Genomic DNA, 27,745 nt, shown 5'->3' with positions numbered 1-27,745 from the left:
AAATATCAACTGAAATTGAAGTGAGATTTTATAGTTATTACTGCTTGCCCCATTTCTGCCTATAGCTCAAATATCTCCATTGTTAAAAATGGAGAATCTTCATATGCTTTCAACAAGCTATAAAATTTATAGCTAATGTAAGAGCCAACCACAAATGGTCCTCTGATATGCTACTTAATTTCTTAAATGATAGTGATATAATGGCTTAAAAAAAGAGAAAAAAGTAAAATAATGAGTTAAACACAAAATCTAAACATTTACTTGAGCTATTTTTTCATTCTTGTAGTTCTGCAAACATTTTTTTCTGAAAAAAATTTGCATCCAAAAACCATAAAATATTTTATGTATATTATTATAAATAGAACCAGTTTTGATAGTAATTTTTCTGATTATTTTAAAGGCACATAGTATGACTTGACAATTTTCATATTTTCTTTAAGATTAGACTTTTGTTATATCAAATTCAAAATCGCCATAAAATATGTCTTCATATATATTTATTAGAAATTATAGTGCCAAGAATATATCCTTCTCTATATTTGAAGTCAAAAAGAATATTGAAAGGTATGGTGTCACCAAGGAAAATACATTTATTGAATTCCAAAAAATGTTGAACAAGCCAACATAATTTATAGCTCTAAATACAATGCCCTATAATCTGTGTATCATGAAAATAAACTAAAACTATTACCATCATTTGGGGGACTGGGAAGAATGACCAAGAAGAAGAAGAGGGTAAGGTTGCTTGGAACTGAACTTATTTTTTATAGTTAGTAAGTGATAGCAACTTATAATTTGAAGTCTTTATGTATTCACTAAAAACAACATTTTGAAATGCAATAGAAATCATGATATAGGAGACAAGCTACTACTAGACTAATTCTATGTAAGAGGTAAATTGCATTTATCACTTAAGAATGAATTACTCCCGTGTGTATTTTCAAAGGGAAAATTTTAAAGAATTTATCTTAATTATTGATTTGTTTTAGTTTACAACTTACAACACTAGGAATGGATGAAAATTCAATTGAACTACAATTTAAAATTAATAGTTTAGTTTAATTTTATTTTCTTGTATATTTGATTTTCTTCAGTTTTCTTCCAATGTTGATCTGTATTTTTCTTTCATTCAACATGCCTCTCTTTCCTCCTCCTGCGTAAATTGACTTTTTTTAAAAAAATAATTATAGTATCATCCACTATTTGCTTACTGTACTTTTAAGTCCATTCTTGGAAGACTTTTAACTCTATTATTGGATGTTCATGAAAAATAATTTAAGTTCTCTGTCCTCAAATGTGAAGTTGATAACCTAAAATCAATTAATAACCAAACAAGCAATTCTGCAACATTTATTGGGTGATTATTGTATGTTTTCCACTATGCTTAGATCTCCAGGAAATGTACAGTATACATATAAATATATATATATATATATATAATACAATATATATGTGTGTATAACAATCACAAGTAATCTTGAGAGTTTTTTAAAATCTATGCATGCAAGCAAGATCAATTGAAAAACAATTTGTGAGCATGCTTATAACTGTTCCATTGCATTGTGGCTATTGTATTTTTAGAATAAAAGTTGTCAATCACATTTTAGAACTTACCTGATAAAATGAGAGGGATAATTTAAAGTGACTTTGTTTGCTTGTGAATGTATTTGACTGTGGTAAAAGAATATGCCAGATAATAGGAAAAAACTGGTGAACTTAACTTCTACCAATGAATTAAAAATTTGCTCTTTAGCATTCTCCAGCTTTGAGTCTAGTCCCACAAACTTTCAGGTTCCTGGGGCTTAAATTGCATATGACTTATAATGCTCTGTTACAAAAAGGGATCTTTCTCTTTTTCCCTTAGCATAGTTGAAATAGGTTGGTGTTAACTACAGAAACAAAACTTCAAAAATAAAAATCAAATGTTAAAAAATACCAAGGGAAAATAGAAGAAAAATAAAAAGTGCAAATGTAAAATAGTATGAAATCATTCCAGGCTAGTTGTTCCTGAAGAGAAGTTGTTGATAGTGTCCTGCCTGTCTTAACCAATCCCACGCTCTAGAATAATCCATATTTGTGACTGCCTATTTGAGACAGAAATGAATCCCGGAACTTGATTAAAATTAGGCTTAAAACCTTCTCTCCTGTGTAGAACAACTTGGATGTTTTTTTTGTCTTGTACTTGATTTTGGCTGGTGTTACCACTCTCCAAATATATTTTCCAAACCAGAAATTTGGGAAGTCTAATTAGGCTTCTTTTTTTATCCATTGTTATTATCTATCACCAGGCATATTTAGTCTTTACCACATTTTTCTCAGCCTCTCTCCTCTATATCACCTCAATGCATACATCCTCTTCAAGATAGCTATTACTGATGTACATGAGAGTTCTGAAAGACCTAATTAGAATACTATAATGTCTTCTCAACTGCACTTTTTACCTCTTAAACTCTTTACCTCATCTCCCTTAATACTGCTTTGCTTTGCCGCAAGAGTGATTTTCCCCCCTAAACAAAAATTTAATTACTGTTTCCAGGTCTTTAAAATCTTCATTGGCTCTCTCATTAAAGGAAAAGTTGAACCCCCACAGTAGAGCTTACAAGGATTTTCCTGATCTTGTACTTTCTAAAGTTTCTAGTCTCATCTTTTATCTTTCCTCCAAATACACCCTGTGCATCAGGACTACTAAAAAACTGTTTATTCAATATACCCCCACCTCTCTACATTATGTTCTCACAGGGAGACCCTGCCTGAGATCTTCCCTTTACTCCTTTCCTCATCACCATCTACCTACCTCTTATCATTCTTCATGAATCAATTCAAAAATACTTTATTTTAGAATCAGCCACATCCTGCAAGGTTAATCACTTTCTTCTCTGTGTTTCATTACATTTTAAACAGATATTATTAGACCTCTTATTACATGACAAGATTTGAAACCTCTCTCTGGCTGTGATATAGAGAACAGATTAAAAGATACAGGACTGGATGTGGACAGTACACTTAGGAGGCTGCTGTCCTGAGTATTTCGACAGAAAGTTACGCTGTTTTTGACTAGAGTGTTGGTAACGGGAGAAGAATGAATAAATCCAAGAAATATTTAGCTGGTAAAATTGACATGACATTGTTCTATACTGGCTATAGGAAGTAAAGGAGGACTTGTTACAGGTGACACCCACATTACTGGCACGAATAACCTAATAGATGGGATACAAATCATCATGATGGATGCCGCAAAAGTTTGAAAACTATTCATCTAGTTTGATATGCTGAGTTGTAGGTGAATGTAAATGATTAAAAGTTTTAAATGGCAAAAGGTGTTCCTTTAGAAATGCTAATAACATGAACAAAATTCCACTTAAATTCACTGTATCTAATCCTATGCTCACTGCCTAGACATTTCAACCACTGATACACACATACTTATTTGCAACTACTTTTTAAATGAGCATCTAATTCTCATGAAACTAAGCATCAACATGTGCTATTTAAAGCTTTCTTTGGGCTTCATGAAGATATATCCATAGTTTACTAGAAATCTACTAATGTAAATTATACATAAATGTAGCCATCAAAAAATCTATATAGTAAGATAACAATCTCCTATAACAATAATCTTAATAAAATACTTCAATTGATATACATTACTAAAAAAAAATCCTGCAACTGAATTATATTTCTTCAATTAAAGCTAAAAGATAAACAGCTTGCATTTTTTTTTCTGAATCTAAATTTTGATATAACTCATATTAGCACTTAGTCCAAAGTAGAACACATCTGAGAAAGAGTAAAGCAGGCTGGACATCCAGAAGGAGCTGCCCCAGTACAATCATGTAGGATTTGGTGAACAATTTCACAGACCGTCAATATTAGATAACTATGATAAATCAAGAGCACTCCAAAATCATGTCTGAACAAAGACAAAAACATCAACATTGTCCAAGATACAAAAAGGACCAAACACTCTATTGTTCTAACTAATATGAATAATTGTTATTTCTTTACCAATTACAGCTAAATTCTGTATAGTGTTTCATCCTTTTTAAGATTTATTAAAATATTCAAGAATCACCCCTGCTTCCAATCCCTCATTTTAAAAACTCTCCAAAATCATTAAAGACAAGTCTAAATCCTACAATAAGTCAATTCTAGCACTCTTTTACTGAGATAGTTCAGGGTTCTCCATGACATGCATTCTCCCTCACTGTAATAAGTAATAAACCCAATTTGTTCAAATATATGTGTGTTCCTGGTGGTTTTTGGCTGAAGGATATTGACACTGATGCTGACACATTTAATATCAAATGCAAAATAGTTGCAAAATAGTTGTGTTAGATAAGAAAAATTATAATCAATATTAAAGCACATTTCATTACAAAGGAATAAAAAAGCCTATTAAATAATTTTTAATTCACTAAAGATTTGACATTGGTGAGTTACTGACACAATTCTAGAATAGATGCAGAAATTGCTGAAGGAAGCTGCCTAGAGAACACTGATGAAGTATTCATCTTCGAGCCACTTGTCATCTCATTGTTATGAGATGTCCAAAAACTTCTCCCTTTATAAAGTTGATATCTAGTGTATGCCTGATGAATAATGGATCAATTTTATCTAACATTCCATATTATATCTAGAAATCTGTAATTTTCTCATGTCAAAAACCTTTGCATAAGATCTTAATTAAAGAATTATTCTTGGTTGAGCAAATTTGAGTAAGAAATTATTTTAAAATAGCCTAATTATAATATTTAGAAAAACACTAAACATTTAAATTCATGAGCAAGTTATGTTAACATTATTAATGTAATTTCAACCTTAGTTCATACTGTTACTGGCACAGGCCCTTGGGCTGCCTGTTTAATGGAAATTAACAAGAGGCCAAACAGGAGTCACAGGCAAGACTTCACTGGGGCTTATGTTGGAACATGAGGTGGGGAGGCAGTGACACATGTAAGCCTGTAAAGATAGAGATTTTCTTGTGCCTGCACAGTTCTATTGCATGCTTCTTCATGTGTCATATGTCTCATTAGCATGGTAAATCTCCACCCTTGGGTGTGATTTTTGGCATTAAAATAAGATTATAATGAGGAAAAAGTCACATTAAGGTCAGTATGTTGTCGTTTTGTGCTTGAGGTGGTTCCAACCTGCCTCCAAGTCTTCCTGTTCTCTAAGGCTGTAGTCCCCAGCCACAGGCCTCGGCCTGGTAGATGTCCACGGCCTGTTGGCCTGTTAGGAATTAGGGGGCACAGTAGGAGGTGAGCAGCGGGTGCATAAGAGAAGTTTCATCGGTATTTACAGCGCTCCCCATCTCTGGCATCACTGCATAAGCTCCGCCTCCTGTCAGATCAACAGAGGCATTACATCCTCATAGGAGCCTGAACCCTGCTGCAAAGGGCGCATGTGAGGAATCTAGATCGGTGCTCGTTATGAGAATCTAATGCCTGATGATTTGAGATGGAGCTGAGATGGTGATGCTAGCGCTGGGGAGCAGCTGCAAATACAGATTATCATCAGCAGAGAGGTTTGACTGCATAATAATTGTAATGTGCTTGAATCGTGCTGAAACTCTCTCTCTGCCCCGGCCCCACCCTGTCCATGGAAAAACTGTCTTCAATGAAACCAGTACCTGGTGCTAAAAAGGTTGGGGACTGCTGCTCTATGGACACTCACACCAACAACTTTCTTTTTATTTTTTAATATTAACCCTCAAATATTCTCTTTCTCCTTCTTGATTTTAGGGGAAAAAAAAACAAAAACAAAAAACACTTCCTTGCAGTTAGGTCTGGATAGGTCTGGTTTCTTTGCAGCCAGGTTCCTTATCAGCTAATGTTAGCATCTTGCTTCAGTGAGATTGGAAAACATTACTCAAGAGACACTTTGGCCCCCTTCCTTATATGTATGGGCTAAATTCCAGCAGCTAGGGGCTATTTGCTCTTCCATAATTAGTCTGGGTCATGCAGCCCTAAATTGCTTCCTTTGATCAGGAGTGAGGCCTGAATCCTGTCTTATACTGTCTCATATTATGATATTTCCCAGAAAACACTTCCACAAATGATTTCTACACATCCTCCCTGAACACTATGTAGCCTTAACATAAGCAATACAGCATGATTTTTTTAGAGTCAATCCTTGAATGAAGAAAGGAATATAGGGTTGACTTTATTCAAAGAGGATTTATTTCACACCGGTTATTATACACAAGAATATAAATATCTCTTTCACAGAATTTCTATAAAAATACTAAATGGATTATATTTTAATTGTATACATAATGCTAAATACATATGTACCTCACATCTTCCCAGATAAATAGTGGATCTAAATAATGGATATATTCCCACTTCAATCCCAGCCTCCCTCACTGGAGTACGATCCAAAGATAAATGAGATTTGACCTTGGAAGTGTTCACACAGTTTAGAGGAGGGTCAGACCCTCCTGAAAGCATAGGCGATAAACTTGCTTTGCTTGGAAAACTGAAAGCTACTAAGGCTGGAGTGATGAAGATAAAATAGTGTTAGAGGAATGTAAAAAGAGAATATATATCTGTGCAGTTTTTCTTATGATTCTTTTTCAATAATATACATTTAAAGCAAAAATATTATATTCTGACGGTTCTCTGAAAAGTTGGCTAGCTGTTTATTAATACTTTAGTATATTTTGTATTTATTAACACTTTGAAAATACTAATTCTTTGTCCTCACCCAGTCATCTTTGTGAACTACAATAATTAGGGTGGCAGAGTTGTTTTGCTGTGATTGAATCCCATACACTATACCAGCAAAATATTGATATTTGTGAAGAAATATTTTATGAGTTACAATGTGGTGTTCTCTGTCTACAGCTGCAGCTATTAAACAAGATATGTCAACCAAGATAAATAATTTGGTTGGACTATTGGTGAATTTAGAGAAAAACTAAGCTAACATCTAGACAAATTATAACACAAAATATTTATATGGTTATATGTATCATTTACATGGTTACATGTAACCATTTATATGGTTATATGTATCATCCCAACATGCCACGGTGTTGTAGAACTTTCCTTCTTTTTCCTTCTTTTCCTTTTTCTTTTTTTGATTTATAGTCTAGAAAATGCTAGTACTGTACATAATGCTAATAGGTATTTCATGGCCAAATATGTTTGGAAATATTTCACTTTTATTCTCATTTTCAATATTCAAGATTCACATTAATATGTTAAGTGTTCTGAGAATTTCTGGGAGTAAGCCTGTTCTATTCAAGGTTTTTAAAATTATTTTTGACCCTGTGATGATTTTTCTTTTCAAACAACATTCATTGAGCATTTTGATTAATACTGGTATCTAATACTGGTATCTTGTAGAACATGATGTGGGAAATGCTGGCATAGATTATCAGCAACAGACTGAATATAACCTCTTGAAACATAAAGGAAGAGATATTTATTTAATATTGTGTGTGGAACAGTGGATTGGAACATGGTAACATGAAAAGCTGTGGGAAAATAAACAGTGCCATTTATTTACTGGTAGGAGTTTAAAATGTCACAAACCTATTTTTTAGGGAAATCCTACATTCCTATCAAAATTTCAAATACGTCACACTCCTTGACCCAGAAATTTCAGTTTTAGGAATTTAACCTATAGATACATTGGTATACACACAAAATAACAAAAGTTAAAAGTTATTTATTGCAATATTGTTCATAATACCTTGATATTGAAATGCCAATGTAAGCGTCCATTCTTAGGAAGCTGTTTATATAAATTATGGTGTATGTAGACATACAATAGAACAAGAAAGCTTTCTGTGTTATGATAAACTTCAAGAAATATTCAATGAAAAAATGAGGTACAGAAAAGTATGTGAAGAGTATGTGGATATTGGCAAAAATAATAGAGGAAATACTGCCTTGTGTATGCACAAAACTATCTTTGCAAGGATAAACAACAAATTAATAGGACTAAGGTTCATGGAAATTATGAATATTGGTATAGAAATAAGAGGAAAACTTTGTTCCATATCTTTTTATTCTTTCTAATCCTTGAAAAATGTGCATGCATTAAGATGGGGAAACTTAACTAATTATAGTCAGTTTTGCTCTAATGTGACATATGTGTTAGTAAAACTCACTGTGCCAGGCAAGCTGATGCAATGAGGAACCACAAGGTTTGTGAAGAAAAAAAGAGTTAAGGGCATAACTCACAGTTTGTCATTGGCACATAGAAAAAAAAAAAAAAAGAAAGAAAGAAACCTAATAAAAATTATAGCCCAATTCTGCACATGTTACAGAACCACGTATGCATGATTATATGCATACAAACAAAAATAAATATGGCACTTTACTTTAAGACAGACCTGAAATGTGCTTTTGGACGTGTGTATAAGAATGGTTGCAGCATGTGAGATATTGTGTGTTGGAAGAAAGAGCAGGACCTCAAATTTAATGAAGAGTTGTCACACTAGAAGGTGTTGATGGCTCTGTCCCATGACATGGACGGTGAACTGAAATAGCTGGTAGGATAGCGACAGTGCATATTTTTGTGTATTCCTCTTCAACTAGGTTCGGTGGGGTACAATTGTCTGTGTTCACAGTTGTCTGTTGCTGGGGCAGTTGTGTATAAACAAATACAAAATTCCACTACACTCGAATTGTTTTCTGATATATCAATCACGTTGGAAACAATTCAATAATTGAAACAAGTATTATTATAGAACTATTAATATTGCCATTTTTAATTTTTGTAGATGCTAAATTTACCTTGTGAACAAATTCACTTTGTTGACTCTTAGAGGTTTCTAAAGTTAACATTGACTTTTCATACTTTATGAATTCATACTTACATGATTACATGTAAGTTTGACTTTCACTCTCCAATACCTGTATACATTATTGTTACTTGCACAGTATCAGTCATGTTCTGAGAGCTGGAAATTAAATTGCAATTTAAAACAATAAGATTTTGCTAGAGTCCGTTATGAAAATAGTGTATCAAATCTTCTATACATGAAAATTTGAAGCACGCTTTCCCAAAACAAGTGTTGCTAGAATTTGCCATTAACTACATCATATGGTGAGTAGGGGTAGAGGGACATATGAATATCAAAAAGGCATTTAAAAAAAGAAACCACTTATTAAATTATCGAATGAATAATACCGTTTCTACTTTTTTATAGTTCCAAGAAATATTTTAAAGTGTCACTTATGGCTTGCAATTAGTTACATAGCACAATTCAGGTTAAAAGTACTTGAAATACGTCTTAGTAATAGAAAATACAATGTAAAATAAAATTAAATTGGATAGTGTAATTGCTTTAAGGAAAATGAGATTCATTAACTCCATAGGCTTGAAGGAATAATAGTAAAAAAGTGAACTTCTAATCCAGTCTTTTATTTTTAAAGATTTTAAAACACGTTATATAAAGTAAAATATCTGCCATAATAGTTATTTGAATAAATATTTCTTTTGTAAGCTACATAGAAAAATATAAATATATTAAGATTTTTCTTTAGTACTTTAGTAACATTTTTAGAGGAAGTTTCATTTTCAAGGAAAAAATATTATCTGGTCAATATTCTTATTCTGGGCAATTTTGATGCAATGCAAAAAACAAAAGGAAAGTGAAATACATATTATAGATATTTGACAAAAATCATTTTTATTAAATGAATTAATCTTTTTTAATCAATTCTTTAAATTATTTAGACAACTTACTGTGTATAGATATTACTTCATTGAATCTTACAGATTTTTAATTTAAAAGTTGTAAGACATTTTCAAATAATTTTGATTTTTAATTCAACTATCATTGATTATTTATATAGGCACATTTCATGCGAGTGTCTCTTAAATTCAGGCTCTTCAACTATAACTTTTGAGTCTTCCAAGCAAAGTTATCAGCAAAGTTAAATAATTTTAAAATTTCATGCTATTTTTTTATTTAAAACTATTATTTTTATAATGAAATTAACATATATATGCAGTCAGGAAAGAGTGAAAAAAATTAAAATTACACTTCTGATAATATCTAACTACTATTTATATTTTATTCTTTGCTTCAAAATATTTGTGTTTGTACACGTGTGTACTTAGGAGATAGAAAAGGGAGAGAGAAACAGAAACAGAGAGACAGGAGTGGTTTTTGTTTTAAACATTTAAACAGAAGTCTTCTTCATGTTGTTAAACTTTTAACATAATCTTTAATAATTAGTTATAAATGTATGGTGGTTTCTAATGCAATCTCAGATTAGTGAATACTTAGGTTGCTCGCACATTGGTGACTTGTAATATATTTTTCACCATATACAAACAATGCATGATTAGAAAAGCTATGTCAAATAACCATCTGATTATTTCCTTTGGATAACATATTAAGAGTAGAATTACTAGGCCAAAAGGAATACTGATTTCCCCTATTCAGTGGTTAGCATATCATTAAATATAAATTTGACATTTGTCTCATTGTCTTACCTAATTTATTTCTATTGAAATTGTGCATGTTTTTCTTTTTCAGTTAAACTGCAAGTGATATTTTACAGATAAAACATCTACTGATAAAGATTTCTAAGGAAATATATACATATGAAATAAAAATAAAAAGTAAAACATACATACCCTATTAACATTTTGAACAGCCTATGATCATTTTATCAAGAATTATCCAAGTTCTCTATGATGTTAAATTGAACTAATATGCAGTTTTCAAGTAATTAATTCCATCAAATTCTGAATATTCTGATAATATATATTGATGCCACATAGCCAAATCATGTTTATACTCTTTAATTATTAGACTAAAATAAGAGGGTAAGAGGGTATTATCTTATTCAATAGACTAAAATTTGTCAAATTTCTCTGATTCATGAAAGTTAATTTTAATTAATAAAAAGTAGTAAAAGTATGAAAACATACAAAGACGTACATAGACATCACATAGACTTACCGTGTGGTATCTTAGGTGTACTTTAAGAATGTTTTTATAGCTTGAAAAGATGTCAAGTTATTTCAGGATAAGATCTATGTATTTCTTATATTTTTACTCTTCTAATATCCATTATACCTCATAGTAGAATAGTGCACATAAATGAATTGATTAATGACATTTTACTATGGGACCACTCCTTCCCATTAGGGATTTATTCTTAGAGTTCATTGATTTGGTATTTGGTAACCAAGGTCCAACTTAAACACTCCATTTTTATTGCCAGTAGCACAAGAGAGCAGGCTATATCTTCCTTCTCTGATCACAATGTACTTGTAAATTCCAACCTTATAAGCAGAATTCTTAACCTGGCACACAGATAGATTTCAAAGAGTTTGTAAACTTGAAATGAGGAAAAATATTACATCTTTTTCCTCACTGATCTTCTAATCAAAATATATTTCCTTTAATCATAAAGTTAGGCAAAAATAATCTCTGTTTTTGTCATTAATAAAAATCACATATTTTCATATGTGATGTCAAGTGTTATGAACATCTCAAAATATTATTTATGATGACTACTCATCAAAATTACAGAAGTTATTGGCCATTCTGCTTACTTACTATTGGAGTAGAGAAATGTGTCTATATGGATATATATGTATTAGTATATATGCATTAATATATGTATATTTTAAAACTTTTTTATTACAATTTCCATTGTGTTTCATTTTATACATTCAAAAACATCATTCTGAAAAGGAGGCTATATACTTCAAAGAAGTGCTTCAAAGTAGGCTTGCACTATTGATTTTCTCTTTAATAGCTAAATGTTAATTTGCTTATTGGTATTACAGTGCTGTCTTATGGTATTCTCTATATATTTCATTCTAATAATTCCTTCTGGAGATATGAAATCTTAACTCAAGGGTGTGAGGCAGAAACTTGCTGAGAAGAAAGGCCTTGGGTTCCCTCTAATTCATACCATGTATTTGATTCTACATATTTCTCTACATCTATATATCTCATTGGTTCTGCTAAAGCACATGGGCTCGTTCCTATTTTCATAGGTATGCTAACAATTACAAGCAAGGTTTGGGTCTGATGAGAGTTTAAACAGAGATTTCTTGTTTTGCATTTTACAATTTATAGCTCTGAATTTGAATGTATGGAATATATACTTTTTTCCAAGACTAATAAAATTATTACACATGGTACACATGGGGACTTATTAAAAGTTTGAAAAGTATCTGGTAGGTGTTCATTAGTTCCATTGCTCTGTATACTGAAGAATGAAATCTAATGTCCAGTGGCCATTTCTATTCCCCAGTAACTTTTAAATCTTCTCTTAAATTACTCTGGAACACCAAGTTCGTGGAAGTGATGACAGAAAGATATTTCTTAGATTTTACAACATGTATATCATCTCAGATCAATATTCCCTTACCCCCAAAGTTATCCTAAAAAAGGAAGGAAATCAATATTTCTTTCAGCCAAAATTCAAACTGCCCACTATAAATTATTTCTTAGTCCCATGTGCTTCTATAATTTTATAGAACAGATTTATTTTTTACCTCACTTCAACCATGCCTACTTTAAATTTGTAGATATTCACAGATTAATACTTTGACAGGCAATACATTCTCATTGTATTTGAGAGTATTATATGGTTATTTTATTGGCTCTTTTAGTTAATGTTATGTCCTTTTTATTTTTCTCACTTGTAAGTGCAAAGGACAGATAATATAAATCTTGCTCATTGATCAATTTCCACAATCCCTTTTAGGCTCCAATATCAAGATACTCTGAGTGAAACTTGTTTTGTCTTTAATGTTCTTATGCTATGGAAAGTACATCAAGGCTCTTAAGGCTTTTAAAAATTACTTCCACTAAAATTGCTGCTAACTTTTGAGAGAGCAAAGGATAAAGAGGAAAGAAATATAGTAAAAATAAATAAATAGTAAAAGGCTAAGAAGCTAAAGGCATGAAAAAGAAGGAAAGAATATTAACAGAAGTATCAGAAGAGAGAAAACAAATTAAAAAGTAGAACAAAAAGGAAAAACACAGGATAAAAATAAACACAAAGAATAACAAGCAAAAATATAGAATATGTGAAATGAAGGAAAGGTGGAGGTAAAGAAGTGACTAACAAAGTGACTGCAATTATATCAAGAAATGTTTACTTCTAAAATGAAAGTCTCATAAGCAGAAATAGACTATAAAAAGGCTGGAGTTTGAGGTTCTGAAAAATAGACACTGTATTTTGTGAAAAAGTGTTCTCCAATAAAATTGAACTTAAATAACTTGTGATTTGAACTTTACAGAAACTTAAGAACTTTGCTTAGAACATATGTTTACATGTTCCATTTATTTGTGGAAATCCTACACCCTGTCAAAAATAGAGTTATTTTGAGCATTACTTTAATGTATCTATTCAAAAAGGTATTGAGTTCATATCTATAAAGCGTGCTAAATGTATCCCTATGAAAATATACTATAGAAATATTAGAAATCATCTAAATACATTTAGATAGTATTTTTAAAATATTAACACTTAAGGAAATGTCTAAAATGAGGTTCTTATGGTAGTATGATATTTCCTGGGAATCTAATGTTCTCTAAAAGAATGCTATACTTGAGGATTACAGAATTCAAAGAAGAAAAATCCCCATATTTCATTACTATGTTGCCAACAAAATATATACATAACATGTAGTTTTAGAACTTCTAAAAATACCAAATAAATGTGGGCTGTCCATTCCTTTTATTAACCAGAAGAGTTGTCGATTATTTTGAAAAGAATACACATTTTACAAAAGCAATAATCCATTTTTATTTTGTTTACATTGCACTGAAAATTTACATCATACTTTTACAAAGTTTTTTTCATAAAAATATACTTCTTTACAAAAGTGTATGCATTAATATAAGAGGAGTAGCCAGTTGCAGAAGAAACAATGTTTAAACAAGATCTTAAATGTATTAACCTTAACATTAATGAACGAATCGTTATTGCAGTCATTTGAATAAACAAGAATAAATAACTGATGGCATAAAATTTAAAACTGCATCCTGTCAGTAGAGTACAATGTTGAGAAAATTGTATGAATTTCCAAAACAATGTATCTCAAAGTGGTTTACAAGAAACTCACTAAATGTTGTAGAGATAGATCCAAGCAGCGCTCCCAGGTGCAATGGTTTCTCTTAGGCACTCTGTCTCATGATACAAAATGTCGAGACTGTTAACAGAGTTATCCATATTTGAAAGGGACAACAACAAAGAGTTCACGCTGGGTACATAATTTTATTCAATGAAGTGAAACATGCTATAAAAGGAAGACAATGGCCTATTAAATAAAAATACTGGCATTACTGTATGACACAGTTGTAAATGAGCCACCAAAAACTTAACATATTTTCATTTGACAATGAAAGAAACCTGTTTTATCTGAAACCTGCTTTTTAAGAATAAGGGTACAGAAAGTTTAAAATACATAAAAATTTGATAAATCCTCAACTTTAGGAAATAAATTTATATTGGCAATTGCAAGAATAATTTTTTTTCAGTCATCACATTTAGAAACTGGACCAAAATATGTTTCTAATCATTGTTAAATGAAAGTTAAAAGTGTCAAAATGATGTTAAATTCGAAGGCAACTGGAAGGAAATGTAGATATATCATAAACTAAATACACTGGATTACTAATAAGTTCTATGTGGCCTTTCAAAAGCATTGAAAAGTAAAGGATGGTAAGTTTGGTGTCTCAGATAACTGCAAAGTAATCATTGTTATAGATAATTTTTGCCAGACAAAATGGTTTATAGATGACAAAACATATTGAAGCGAGGAATTAAATACCACCCCATTGCTCACTGAATAATAGTGGTTACTCCATAATGAGGAAATTAGGAGGGTAGCACAATGACCTTTCCATTTGCAAAAACTATAACAACCAGTCTAAAAAAGAATAGCAATATGATACAGGAAAACAAAAAAACCAGAAAGAGTCAAATCAGAGTGGGCAACCTTATCTCTTCTGTGGCATAAATTAGCTCATAAACATTTAAAGTCATGATCCGATCTTAAATAAGGAAAACAATGCCTTGACAAGAATGAATAGCTGATAAAGTGGTATGAAGTACAGACGTATGGACATAATGTAGCTCAGGACAGTTAAAGAGAAGTCAGTGATCTATTGACTCTTGTAAGTATAGCTCTTATTTTCTACCCTATATCTTTTTTTTTTTAAACCCAGTTCCTCTAATATAGTTTATAAAGCACAGAAATACTGATAGTGGATGCTCCTCCAATATATGCAAATAAGTTTATGTTTTAGAATAATCTCCTTTTTTAAAAAAGCAAATAAACTGTGAGTAAGCACTCTCAGAGTGCAGCCGAATTTCTGTAAAACTCTCCATGGTAAACATGAAGAATTATGGTCCAGTTTATGAAAAAACACTCTTCTCTATCATTCCTCAGGAAAAGGTGACCCAGCATGTCCTGAAAAGTGTGCTTTAATTGGTTTAGCAGTGAACTAAATGTGCACTGTTTTGTGTGTCGATTTCCAAACTTCCAAAGAAGGCAACGTTGCCTCATTATACCATTGTGCAAACTGTGTTCAAGTTGGGATCAAATCGTACTGCCTTTCCTTCCACTGACTTCGCGTTGGTGTCATACATGGGATTTTCAAAAGCTGCTTGGCCATTGTTATTTTCATGAACTGAACATCCTGTATACTGTGTTTTGGGTGCAGTCCTGTTGATGAGAATATTGATTAGCTACGTGTTAACTTTCTTCTAGAAAGAGCAGACCAGGGCTTAAACATAACATACCTGAGTTATCATGGATAATGTGGCTTAAAAAAATTAATTGAGAAATTATAAACTCAATGAATCAAACTTGAACAATTTACTTATTACTTTTAAATCCTAGTTACTCTTAGTATTTTTTTTATTGCAGCATATTACAGGAGTTCAAATGTTTAGGTTATATATATTGCCTTTGTCCACCTGAGTCAGAGCTTCAAGTGTGTCCAACTCCCAGATGGTGTGTACCACACCCATTAAGTGTGAATATACTTATCCCCTCCTTCTCCCTCCCATATACTCAACACCCAGTGAATGTTACTATTATATATGCACTTAAGTGTTGACCAGTTAATACCAATTTGATGGTGAGTACATGTGGTGCTTGTTTTTCCATTCTTGGGATACTTCACTTAGTAGAATGGGCTCCAGCTCTATCCAGGATAGTAGAAGAGGTGCTAGATCACCATTTTATTTTGTGGCTGAGTAGAACTCCATGGTATATATATACCACATTTTATTAATCCACTCATGTATTGATGGGCACGTGCGTTGTTTACACATCTTTACAATTGTGAATTGTGTTGCTATAAACATTTGAGTGACGTCTTTTTTATAGACATCTTTTTTAGATATGTCTTTTGTTCCTTTGGGTAGATGCCCAGTAATGGGATTGCTGGATCAAATGGTAGTTCTATTTGTATCTCTTTGAGGAATCTCCATATTACTTTCTACAGAGGTTGTACTAGTTTGCAGTCCCACCAGCAGTGTATTAGTGTTCACTTACATATAATACAAATTTATATATGGCACTGATATGACTAATATAAATATAAATAAAAATATGATGTTTTATTTAATTTTATTATAATATAAATTATAATTTTTCTTATGAAATAATAAATTATGATTTATCATGCATAATAATAAATGAGGATGATGATGGTGAATTTAAATCTGATTATTATTTATTCATTCATTCATCAAATAGTTACTGAGCATCTATTATGGCCCAGTCATGATTCTAGGCATTGGCTATATAATTTTTTTAAAAAAGCAAACAAAGTCTTCACTCTCATGGAGCTCATATTGTAGTGATAGAAAACAATCAATACATTAAAAATAAATAAAACAAAAAATGGTAAGTAGTGAGAATTCATTATGATGAAAAGGAAAATGGTTCATATAAGAAGTAACTAGCAATCATTTAGGAGAGTTAATAAGAAAAAGCTTCTCTTAGAAAGTAAAATTGAATCTGAGACCTGAAGGATCAGTAGTTATTTCTGGATGAAGGAGAAGGAGATTCCATGAATAGCAGACAATCAATGCTGAAGCTTAATGTGCGAAAGCACTTGGAGTATCCATAAAACACAAATACTGAATTTGACTTTTAAAATGAATACATTAGAGCAGGTAAATTCAAAAACTCAAAGAAATGACTATACTAATACTCAAGTCATGAAAATAGTTCCCAAAGAGTTACTGATAATTAAACATTTGCCGTTAGTTAACACAACACATAGAGTCTAGGTTGGCTGGTGTAGGTTGCTGGTCTTGAATTCCTGTTTCATTTCTTTATTTCTCCCACTTTGACTAATGCTAGTCTAGTTTCTCTTTCCCACATTTCACTGTAAAATTGTATCAATTGTATCATTGACATACAACTCCACATACACTAGGATGGCTATGAAAAAAATAGAATAAAATAAAAAAGTCAAAAACCAGAAAATAACAAGTGTTGGTGAGAATGTGGAGAAAGTGGAACCCTCACACATTGCTGGCAGGGATGTAAAATGGTGCAGCTACTATGCAAAACAGCTTGCTCGTTACTTAGTAAGTTAAACATAGAATTACCATATAACCCAGCAATTTCATTTCTGAGTTCTATTTGTACCTCTTTGAGGAATCTCCATATTACTTTACTCAAAAGAATTGCAAACAAGTTTTCAAACAAAAACTTGTATCCAAATGTGTACAGTAACACTACTCATGATAGTTAAAAGGTAGAAATAACCCAAATGTCTATCAACTGGATGAACAGATACTTTCAAACAAAACATTGTATAGCCATACAATGGAGCATTATTCAGCCATATAAAGGAATGAAGTACTGATGCACACTATAATATGGATGTAATATGAAAAATTTCTGCTAAGAAGCCATGCACAAAATGTCACATGTTGTATGATCACATTTATATGAAATATCTAGAATAAGCAAACCAAGTGAAGTATATTTGTAGTTGTCTGAGTCTGGGTAAAGGGAATGAGAAGTAACTGCTTAATGAGTATGGAGTTTCCTTTTGGGGTTTAGGAGTGATGAAAATGTTCTGGAATTACACAGCAGTGATGGTTGCATGACATTGTGAATGTACTAAGTGTCACTGAATTATTTTATTATACTTTAAAATATATATTACTTTAAAATGGCTTAAATGGTGAGTTTTGTTATATGTATTTTTCTACAATAAAAAAGGTGACATAGCTTGTTTTATGAATAAATTTAGTGATGATTATTCTTTATCTATTAATATAATCTGATATTAGCCACACCTAAACAAATACTAATTCACACTCACTACAAATTTATATAATATTAAATAAATCCTTCTTAGATATTTCAGGCTGACACAAATTAAAAACATCACTTTTGAAAAAAATGTATTTAGGTAATAACAATTTAATTATCTGGTTAATTACATATTTTTTTCTTGATAAGGGATTGTCCCAAATAGTGGAGAATTGCACAGTAAAGGTCTCATCAGGATGTTATAATGGGTGGAGTGAACAGGATCTATTAATATTATGTATAGTTACATACTAGATATATCACAAATATAACATATTAATTGTATAATCATCAAAGCAACAGGAGATGAACGAGAGGATTAGAGCATTTTACCATCTGTCTGCCTGATTAAAAAATCAGTCAGTATTGTCATGTGAACTGAGAGGTTTGGACACTAGCTTTTTCCTAGTTTTCTAAATAAATCTTGCAGCTGATATCACCTCTTCCTTAAACTTTAACCTAGTTTTTCTGTCTCTAAAGTCTCATTATGGATAATGTAAAAATAACTTGTATAATTAGTTCTATATTAGGAAACTGACGGAAAAATAAAAATGGTTAAATTGAATACTTGTGCAATATAACAGAACAATTTTGTTATGTGTATCTGGTGTTGCAGGGGTGGGCAGGAAAAATTAGTTTTTCAACAACTGTGGCAATAGTTAACACACAGTCAATAACCCTCTAAAAAATGGAAATTAGGATTTGAATTAGAGTAGTAGAAATAACATGAAAGACAGATTTGGGAAACATTTTGTAGTTAAAAATCAATAAACTTACCTTTGTTTATAAAGATAAAATCCAAAACCTGCAAATATAAGTGCAAAAAAAGGCACAAGAATAGCAATGGCCACAGAACTACTATTTGTACCATGAGGCTGATTAGAAGAATTTGAACCTTCTGACATATTCAGTCCTGCAAAATAAAAAAAAGAATTATAAATACAAAACCAACTCTATTTTATTGTAATTAATTTCTGCTTTTATGAAACAATTAATTCTTCTACTCTTAAGATATCTATTTGGAAATGTACATAACAAGCAATTCATGAAAATCCTTCAACTCATTTTCACACATTTTTGCACAATGCCTATCATGCATAAGATATTTTTCCAGGAAAGAATACAGACTAAAAAATAAGCAGAATCTCTGAAGTGAAGAGTCTATACAATAATGGGAAGATGTATAGAGACACTAACAGGTGGATACATCAAGCATGTCAATGTGCTTTAGAAAGGGAAGGAGTAATTATTCCCTTTAGAAAGGGAAGGAGGATATACAATATAGGCTTGGCCTTGAGGAATCAGTAGAACAACAAATAAAGAAGGAAGCAGGATCATTATAAGTCTAGAAATGGGAAGGTGAGTGGCTTATTTTGGGGATGTGACAAGCATTGGCATGTGGTAGGAGTAGGAGGTTAAAATAACAAATTCTAGCTAGACTCTGAAAGGGAATAAATACCATTCTAAAGAGCACAAACTTACTACCCACCTCAGGGGCAAATGACGGCATTTAGAAATAAATGACCCAGTGATGACACATGAGATTTAGAACAGTGACTAGGGTAGGATGGACTTGAGACAGCATAATCTGGAAACAGGTAGAGTTAAAATGTTGTAACAACAACTCAGATAAAAAAAAAAAAGGAAATTAAAAATTGAAGTAGAGTCCTCGGAAGAGCAAGAAAAGATAGATCTGAGGAACGTTCATAGTTACATAGTAACAGAACTTGTTTGTGTGGATAAAGACGTAAGGAGGCACAGGGTTAGAAGTATCTGCGTGTAGCTGAGTGGATGGTCATGACAGTAGCAGAGTTAAAAAATGAGAAAAATCAGGGATGTTGGCACAGGATGGTAGAAGAGGAAATAGGTAAGAGTTATTTCACAGAAAGAAATAGCTCCTTTTTTTAATAGGTTCTTTTTAGATTTGTAGTGTTGGAGACACTTTGGGAAATATTATATGAAAATATTCTGCACTCAGTAACACAACTGTATTAATGTACCATGTTAACGAGTGCTTTATTTTGTTTTCAAAACTAACACGATTTTAGAAAGATATTATGTGAAATGACATCTTGTTATTACTCTTCATTTAGAGAAAATTAATTTCCCTTTATGATAAACAATTATATTCAACTAAACCACATCTTCGTCCAGGTTAAAAAAATAGTACCTTATTTTATACCTTATTTTTCCAGTGACTCAGTATATTTGTGTAAAAGTTCAGAGTAATGATTTTTAAAGATAAATACCAAATAGTAGTTTTTAGAGAGTGAAAGTATTCTTTAAGTATCCATGTCATGATGTAATAATGGGATACAGTATACCTTAAGAGAATTATACGCCAAAAGCTATTTATACATACAGTCTAACAAGACTATTAAATGTTTACACACGTATATAGAAGAATTGGAAATAGGAATGACAAAACCCTGTGCCTTCTACCACAGAAAATTTACATATTTGAAGAGCACCAACTTCCCAATGGGGCCCATTCCTCAAAGTTATTTTCCCCTTCCAGACCCTATGAGTTTCTTGAAATGTCACTACATTTTCAGAAGAGTAAGAAAATTGTAGCAATATTCAAACTGAAGAGAAGTACTACAGTTCTCATGAGATAAGATAAAATAATTTATAGTTTAATATTTCCTTTTTTATCTATATCACTTTTTCTCCTTTTTATTTGCTCAAGGGCAAGACAGTTTGTCATGTTTATTAGAAATATGATGAAAACCTAAACACTGTATCAAATTGGTACATAAAGAACCAATATTTTGAAGAATGTGATTATTTAAAAGGGCTATCAAATGTATCAATGTATAGTCCTGACAATGCATAATTCAAAACGTAGTAACTGTGTCTAATGTACAGAATCCACTGTCTTTTCTTATGATGTCTGGAGTAATAAAAGAACTTCATGAAAATCAGATGAATACATTACCCAGTCTTTGTAGTCCAAATTGTCCATAATCTTTGCCTTGAATAAATCCTTGAAATACATATGTAGCTCCATCAGGCTCAGCAGAAACCTAAAAATGTTTAAAAGTTTGAATAAATCTGAATAATGGCCATAGCTATATTTCCCAGCCTTAATAAAATACCCAATTTTATTCTGAAATGGATATTATCCCAAGTTTCTTTCTTCTATATCTTTCTCCTATTTTAAAACACAGCACATTGTGCAAATTTTCCATCATTAAAAGCAAAAGTAAATTTTCTAATTTTAAATAATTATGGTATTGAAAAAGGGGAGTGGCTATTAATATAATGATATAAATATATAGATTCTTTTAGGCTAAGACATCTTTTGTAAAAAAAAAAAAAGCAATGACATTCTGAAAGAGTGATGCAAATGATCAATTAAAAATCAAACTACAAAAATACTATACTTTGTAAATTAGATTATTGTTCCACATATGTGTATTCCTCCTGCCCACTCCCACCAGCCTTCATGGAAAGAGTACACTCCTATGTCAGTGAGCTGTGCTTGCTCCTGTGACTTGCTTTGGCCAGCAGAATGGGGGTGGGATTCCCAATAGGTCAGTTGCAAGTTTAGGCCTTAAGAGGCATAAAATATACCATTATACCAACTGAAAGAAAGCCTGTCACAAAAGACCACATAGTATATGATTCTATTCATATGAAAGTCTGGAACAAGGAAATCTATAGAGACAGAAAATAGACTAGTGGTTGTTTAGGGTTGGGGTGAGGATGAGGAGAAGCATAGGGGGTGATAGCTAAAGGCTGTGGAGCTTCTTTTTGAGATGATGATAATGTTCCAAAATCAGCAATGGTGATGATGACATATACCTTTGCATGTACTAAAAACCACTGAATTGTACACTTTAAATGGATGAATTGTAGGATATGTGAATTATATTTAAATTGAGCTTCTAAAAAACAGTCATATGTCAATGTATTTGAGCTTATTTCAGAACAACATGCCTCTCTGAGAGCTTCTGACTTTGAGCAAGAGAAGAACATGCTCCAGGTGGCTGGCCCTCCAGCCTTAGCCCCAGGGAGAGACAATGAGATGCAGAGCAGACCTGAAAGTGGTACCATAGACTCAAGCAGAGCCTTCGCAGATAATCCCTGACACACGAGAAAGAACTAAATACTTATTGACACTGAGATTTCCTGGCTGTGTCTAATGCTGTAAATCCTAACTACTACATGCACCTTGCATTTGTGTAAAACCCTATATTTAAAAAATACTTCATATAAATAATGTCATTTGATCTCATAGGTTAAAAATAAGGATTGATACATTTGGTGACCCACATGACTAACTGATAATGTGAATTTTCCCTTAAGTTTGTGCCTACTAATGTCAATTAGTTACCTAAGTCTATTGTCCCCACGCCCCAGGCTGCAGACCAGTTTCTAACAGATTGCAGCCTGTTAAGAACTGGGCCGCACAGCAGGAGGTGAGTGGCTGGCAACCTACCAAAGCATCATCTGTATTTACAGCCGCTCCCCATCACTGGCATCACTCCCTGAGCTCTGCCTTCCGTCAGAGAAAACACTGTCTCCTATCAGCCCCAGATACATCTAGTTGCAGGAAGACAAGCTCAGGGCTCCTACTGAGCTCCGCATTATGGTGAGTTGCATAATTATTTCATTATATATTACAATGTAATGATAATAGAAATAAAGTGCACAATAAATGTAATGCACTTGAATCATCCTGAAACCATCCTCCCCTTCCCCTGTTAGTAGAAAAATTATCTTCCATGAAAGCAGTCCCTGGTACCAAAAAAGTTAGGGACCACTGACCTAAGTCATGTACATTATTATAAAAGTAGTAAAAAACTTGAATTGTCCCCCAAAAGCAAAGTATATCAAACCATTCATGGAAGTCTGACATCTCACAACAAGTGAATTATTCCTTATTATCGAACATCATACTCTGAGCATGGCCATTTTAAAAAATGAAATAGTTCTGAAGAGAATAGCTCAAACTCTAGTATTTTAACGAACCAATTCATGTTCTTTCCTATATAAAATAATACAGCTAAAAATCTGAGTGCATTAAAGACTTGAGTTAGTTCTCAACTCCATGAATAACAGTACAGAGTAGAGAAACAGAATGGAAACTTTTTCCTCAGGAACCAAACTTACTGAAGTCTACGACCTACTATAGTACCTTCTTTCCCACTATAAAAGGCGGCTTGGTACTTGAGAGTATATGGTCTGATCTCTCATGCTTATTCTTCAGCAAAGATTCCTTGCCAGTGTGTTAATAAAAGACCTGTTGCTCCCAATTGTTAATTTAGAAACTACATTCACATAAGTAACTCAATACAATAGAGTGACTCCTTGGTGAAGCTATGGTAACTATCTCTCCACAGAAAGCAGCTCACATAAGTTCCTCTTCACAAACTTCATAAAAAATTATATTCAATTTAATGGGCATACTTAATTTTCTGATGCATTTTGTAAATATTTTGCGTATGCCTTAAACAGTGGTTCCAGACAAAGACTGAATTATACTTTATCCAGATTTACTCATCATAGTGCTGACTGTAGATAGAATACATTTGATAAAACCAATGAAAAACTATATGCACACCTACAAACATACGCACACACATACACACACACGTACATATACACTAAAAAAGTAAGCAATGTACTACAGAATCTAATAATCCTAGGCTTTAGAATAGTAAATATTTCTATATACTAACACAAATGTGTGTGTACATGTGTTCATAATGAGTTAAATTTGGAAAATTCCTTTTTTCCAGACAAACTACAAATTTGTCATTAAAATCAGCAGCAGACTTTTAAAGAACTATACTTACAAAACCATCCATAGCCCAATTTTCCTCTTTCATTTTCTTCACAGAAGCATGAGCTGGTACTTTAACAAGATATATGTGTAACATTAAGCGAGCTTCTTGACTTTTATATACCCCTGTAAAATGCAAGGACATTCAGTCTTAATTTTGTAAATAGTTATGCTTCATTTTATTATCTATAACTCCTTAAATATATCATGTAGAATATGTAATAGGAAAAGAAATAAAACAAGGCCCAAGGTAAGGATGGCTTCCCCGATAATGATGTTTACAAATCTTGCAATATACATGGATCTCTCTTTTGGCTGAAACTCTAAACTTAAATCTTAATTGTGGGGTTTAAATTACCTATGCTATTAAAATTAAGTATTACTTTTTAAAATAACATAATTCTAAGTTATTGCAAACAAAATGGTTTCTTCTTCCAATCATTTTCTAAAATCTTCAAGTACACGAATCAAATGTTAAAATTCTGGATATTTTCTTTAATAATGAATTAGGTGCCAGCCCTGTGAAAGAGAATATTCTAAGTACTCCTAGAACCATAAAGGTAGATATATGTTGTTCCTATTCTCAAAAATTTCCAATGATGTAGGAGATAGAAGGAAGGTACAAAGCTAATGAAAATACATGAAAGAATGTGATAAATAAATAACCGGAAAAAAGAGGGAATATTTCATAGTGGAATGATCAAGAAATACTTATTAAGAAAAAGCATTTGAGCTGGGTCTTGAAAATAAAGTAGAGTTTTTAGTTTGAGAAGGTAAATATGAGTAATGTCATAAAAGAGAGAAGCAAAAATATATACAATGTGTTTTTTTGTTTTTTTTTAATGGCGAGTATTCTAAGAGTAGAAAAAAGCCAAAGTGTAAACATGTTTAGGGGAATAGTATAGGAAAAAGGCTTTAAAAAAATAAACTGTTGGTTGAAATTTGACTCCATTCATTGACTCACTTAATCTTTCACCTAGGTAATAAGGTACCATAATATGGTAGGAAGAAAAAGATAATGAAACATAGATCTTAACCTAAAGTAAATTACAATCAATAGGAAGAGGGCATAAAAGTAATCAAAAATAATATTGCTGGGAAACTGTTATAATTGGTTTTATATGGTGACTAAGTGAAAGTAAATTAATCTAATTATTTATGTTCATTTTTCTATATTTGTAGGAATCTATTTTGAAGCTTTTCTGGCTCAGAATAAGTAAACATTTATTTGGGGCTAACTCTTTTACAGAAAATAAAGAAAAATGTGTTTACATTCCAAAGTTAGATAAATCTTTTTTCACAATTTAAATACATTTTTCTCTTTCATTTGAAGCTTCTTTCAATTAATAATGTATAGTTGTATATACTTTTAAAAACTATAATACATATTAAATTCTAATACTTTTTTTTTTTTTTTTTGAGACAGAGGCTCACTCTGTTGCCTGGGCTAGAATTGAGTGCCATAGCGTCAGCCTATCTCACAGCAACCTCAAACTTCTAGGCTCAGGAGATCCTCCTGCCTCAGCCTCCTAAGTAGCTGGGATTACAGGCACGTGGCACCATGCTGGCTAATTTTTGTTTGTTTCTATTTCCAGTTGCCCAGCTAATTTTTTCTATTTTTAGTAGAGACAGGGTCTCCCTCTTGCTCAGGCTGGTCTCAAACTCCTGAGCTCAAGCTATTCTCCCACCTTGGCCTCCCAAGAGTGCTAGGATTACAGGGTGAGCCACCGTGCCCAGCCTAAATTCTAATACTTTTTTCTTTGAGTTTAATGCAGGATCATTTGATAATACAAAACAATGCTCACTATTTCTTTTAATGTTTATAAAATCAATGAATATGATTTTATTTTCCATTTAATTATACCAAAATTATTTCATTATTAATAATTATATAGCATATATTTATAAGAAGTTTATAATATAGATATTTCATATTTGTAATAACAAATATCAATGCTCCATTTTAAATATGAGAGCAATCATGATTCAAATTTATTAATTTGATAATATTTATTGATGTCTATTTTGATCCAGATATGGACAGAATAATGAATTAGAAAGAGCTCCCTTCTTAGAGCTTATATTGTGAGAATATAGATAAATAACAAATAATATAAGATAATTTCAAATAGTAAAGAGAAGAAAATTAAACAGAGGAGGCTGTCTAATACTAAGAGCGTGTTTGACTGCGTTTGCAGTATGAAGGCTCTTTCAGATCGGGTCATTGGAAGTATTGCCTGAGTAGATGATATTTGAGAAAATATCTAAATGAGTGAAAAAACAGACGTAACCAAAGATAACGAGCGATGTAGGTACTAGACAGTAGAAACAGAAGCTAGAGGAAATTAAACAAGTGCTGGTTCCATTGCCTGTCTAAATAAGTGTAGCTCTACCTTTTCTGTTTTAAATTTTGACACCTAAACATTTTAAGAAATCATTTTGTGACTATAGAATAGTTTGGAAATCACTGATTCAGTCTCTTTGGTTTTATGAGAACAGAAAAAGATTTACTTGTATTCATGTTAAATTAAAAGTTCTAATTGTTGCTGCAAAAAAAATTCTTTAAGAAACTTATTTCAAAACTATGCAGTTTTATATTTGTGTAGCAATATTTATTCATCAATCTGAAAACCAGAAAACCTTGGTTCTGAATGAATATGAATGTCATCAAAAACAAATGTATCAAAATAAATATTTCACAGTATAAAAATCATTAATAAAAATAATTAAATCATGATAGAAATAAATGCATGAAGGTGTTGTTTTTCACTGGTGTTTTTAAATGTGATACCTGAGAGTAGCAGTTCCATGTTGCTATTGCTCAGTGTTGCATTAACTCTCCCAGTGGAAGCATTGAAACTAGTAACTGTCAAGGTCATGGGTTGTTTCCTTCCCTTGAAATTGTAAGAGCCTTTCCATATATAATTTTGAGCAAACACATCATCAGGAACTATGAATAGATTAAACAAACCATACATTAAATTTATAATATAAAAATATAAGCATAAAATAGTAGACTAATGAATATTTGTTTATTGAATAATGACATATTGCTAAATACACAGTAACGTTGAATGTGTGTTATTAAATGAATTCTTCATGTTTCAAGTTTTTAGGACAAATCAAAATTGTAATAAACTACATTTGTTCATGGGTCATCCACAAGAGAGATAGACAATACCAATTAAAGACATGGGGCTTATATTTAGAACCCAGGTAAATATATACTTCACTTACATTAGGTCTCCTACAACAATATTTTTCTTTCATAAGGAAAATAAAATTATTTCACTGAGCCATGTCAATCTATACATAAGTCCCTGGAAGCCTGTTTTTCTCCTAACAGTGGGAATAGATTCATAGAAGAAAGAGCATAGAGTTAAGACCTCCTTTATGCAGAATGGCCCTGGAAAATTTTGGGGAGGGAGTGCTCCTTTGTCTGCTTAACAGAATAGTAAGTTCAATTATTCCAATAATAGATGTTCCTAAAGAACAGAGCTCCACTATATTTACCACTTTGAGTTTTACAGGTATTTTTAGAAACTGTCACTAAATTATCTAGAATTATCATTAGAATTGCCTAACTCTCGTGAGAGAAAGACAAATTGTGATAGAAACAAAGAATATTCTAAATATTCTAAAACTTTCACCTAAGGAAGAAACACCATT

At 31.9% G+C, this 27,745-nt stretch overlaps 1 protein-coding gene across 5 annotated transcripts in view; it reads right to left on the bottom strand.

The window, feature by feature from the left end:
* Positions 1–12,978: 12,978 nt before the first annotated feature.
* The window catches only part of CSMD3 (CUB and Sushi multiple domains 3), a 1,101,621-nt gene continuing 1,086,854 nt past the window's right edge, over positions 12,979–27,745 (bottom strand). For all 5 annotated transcript variants that reach the window (XM_076005068.1, XM_012781857.3, XM_076005066.1 and 2 more), the window contains 5 exons: positions 26,868–27,026; positions 24,090–24,202; positions 21,224–21,311; positions 19,063–19,198; positions 12,979–15,666 (listed from right to left, as the gene is read on the bottom strand). In XM_076005068.1, coding sequence (XP_075861183.1) covers positions 15,507–15,666; positions 19,063–19,198; positions 21,224–21,311; positions 24,090–24,202; positions 26,868–27,026 — 656 coding nt within the window. In that variant the 3' untranslated portion in view covers positions 12,979–15,506. The remainder of the gene's footprint in view (positions 15,667–19,062; positions 19,199–21,223; positions 21,312–24,089; positions 24,203–26,867; positions 27,027–27,745) is intronic.

Source organism: Microcebus murinus, chromosome 7, assembly GCF_040939455.1.
Source record: "Microcebus murinus isolate Inina chromosome 7, M.murinus_Inina_mat1.0, whole genome shotgun sequence".
Taxonomy (NCBI): Eukaryota; Metazoa; Chordata; class Mammalia; order Primates; family Cheirogaleidae; genus Microcebus; species Microcebus murinus.
This window is presented reverse-complemented; position numbering and strand designations above follow the sequence as displayed.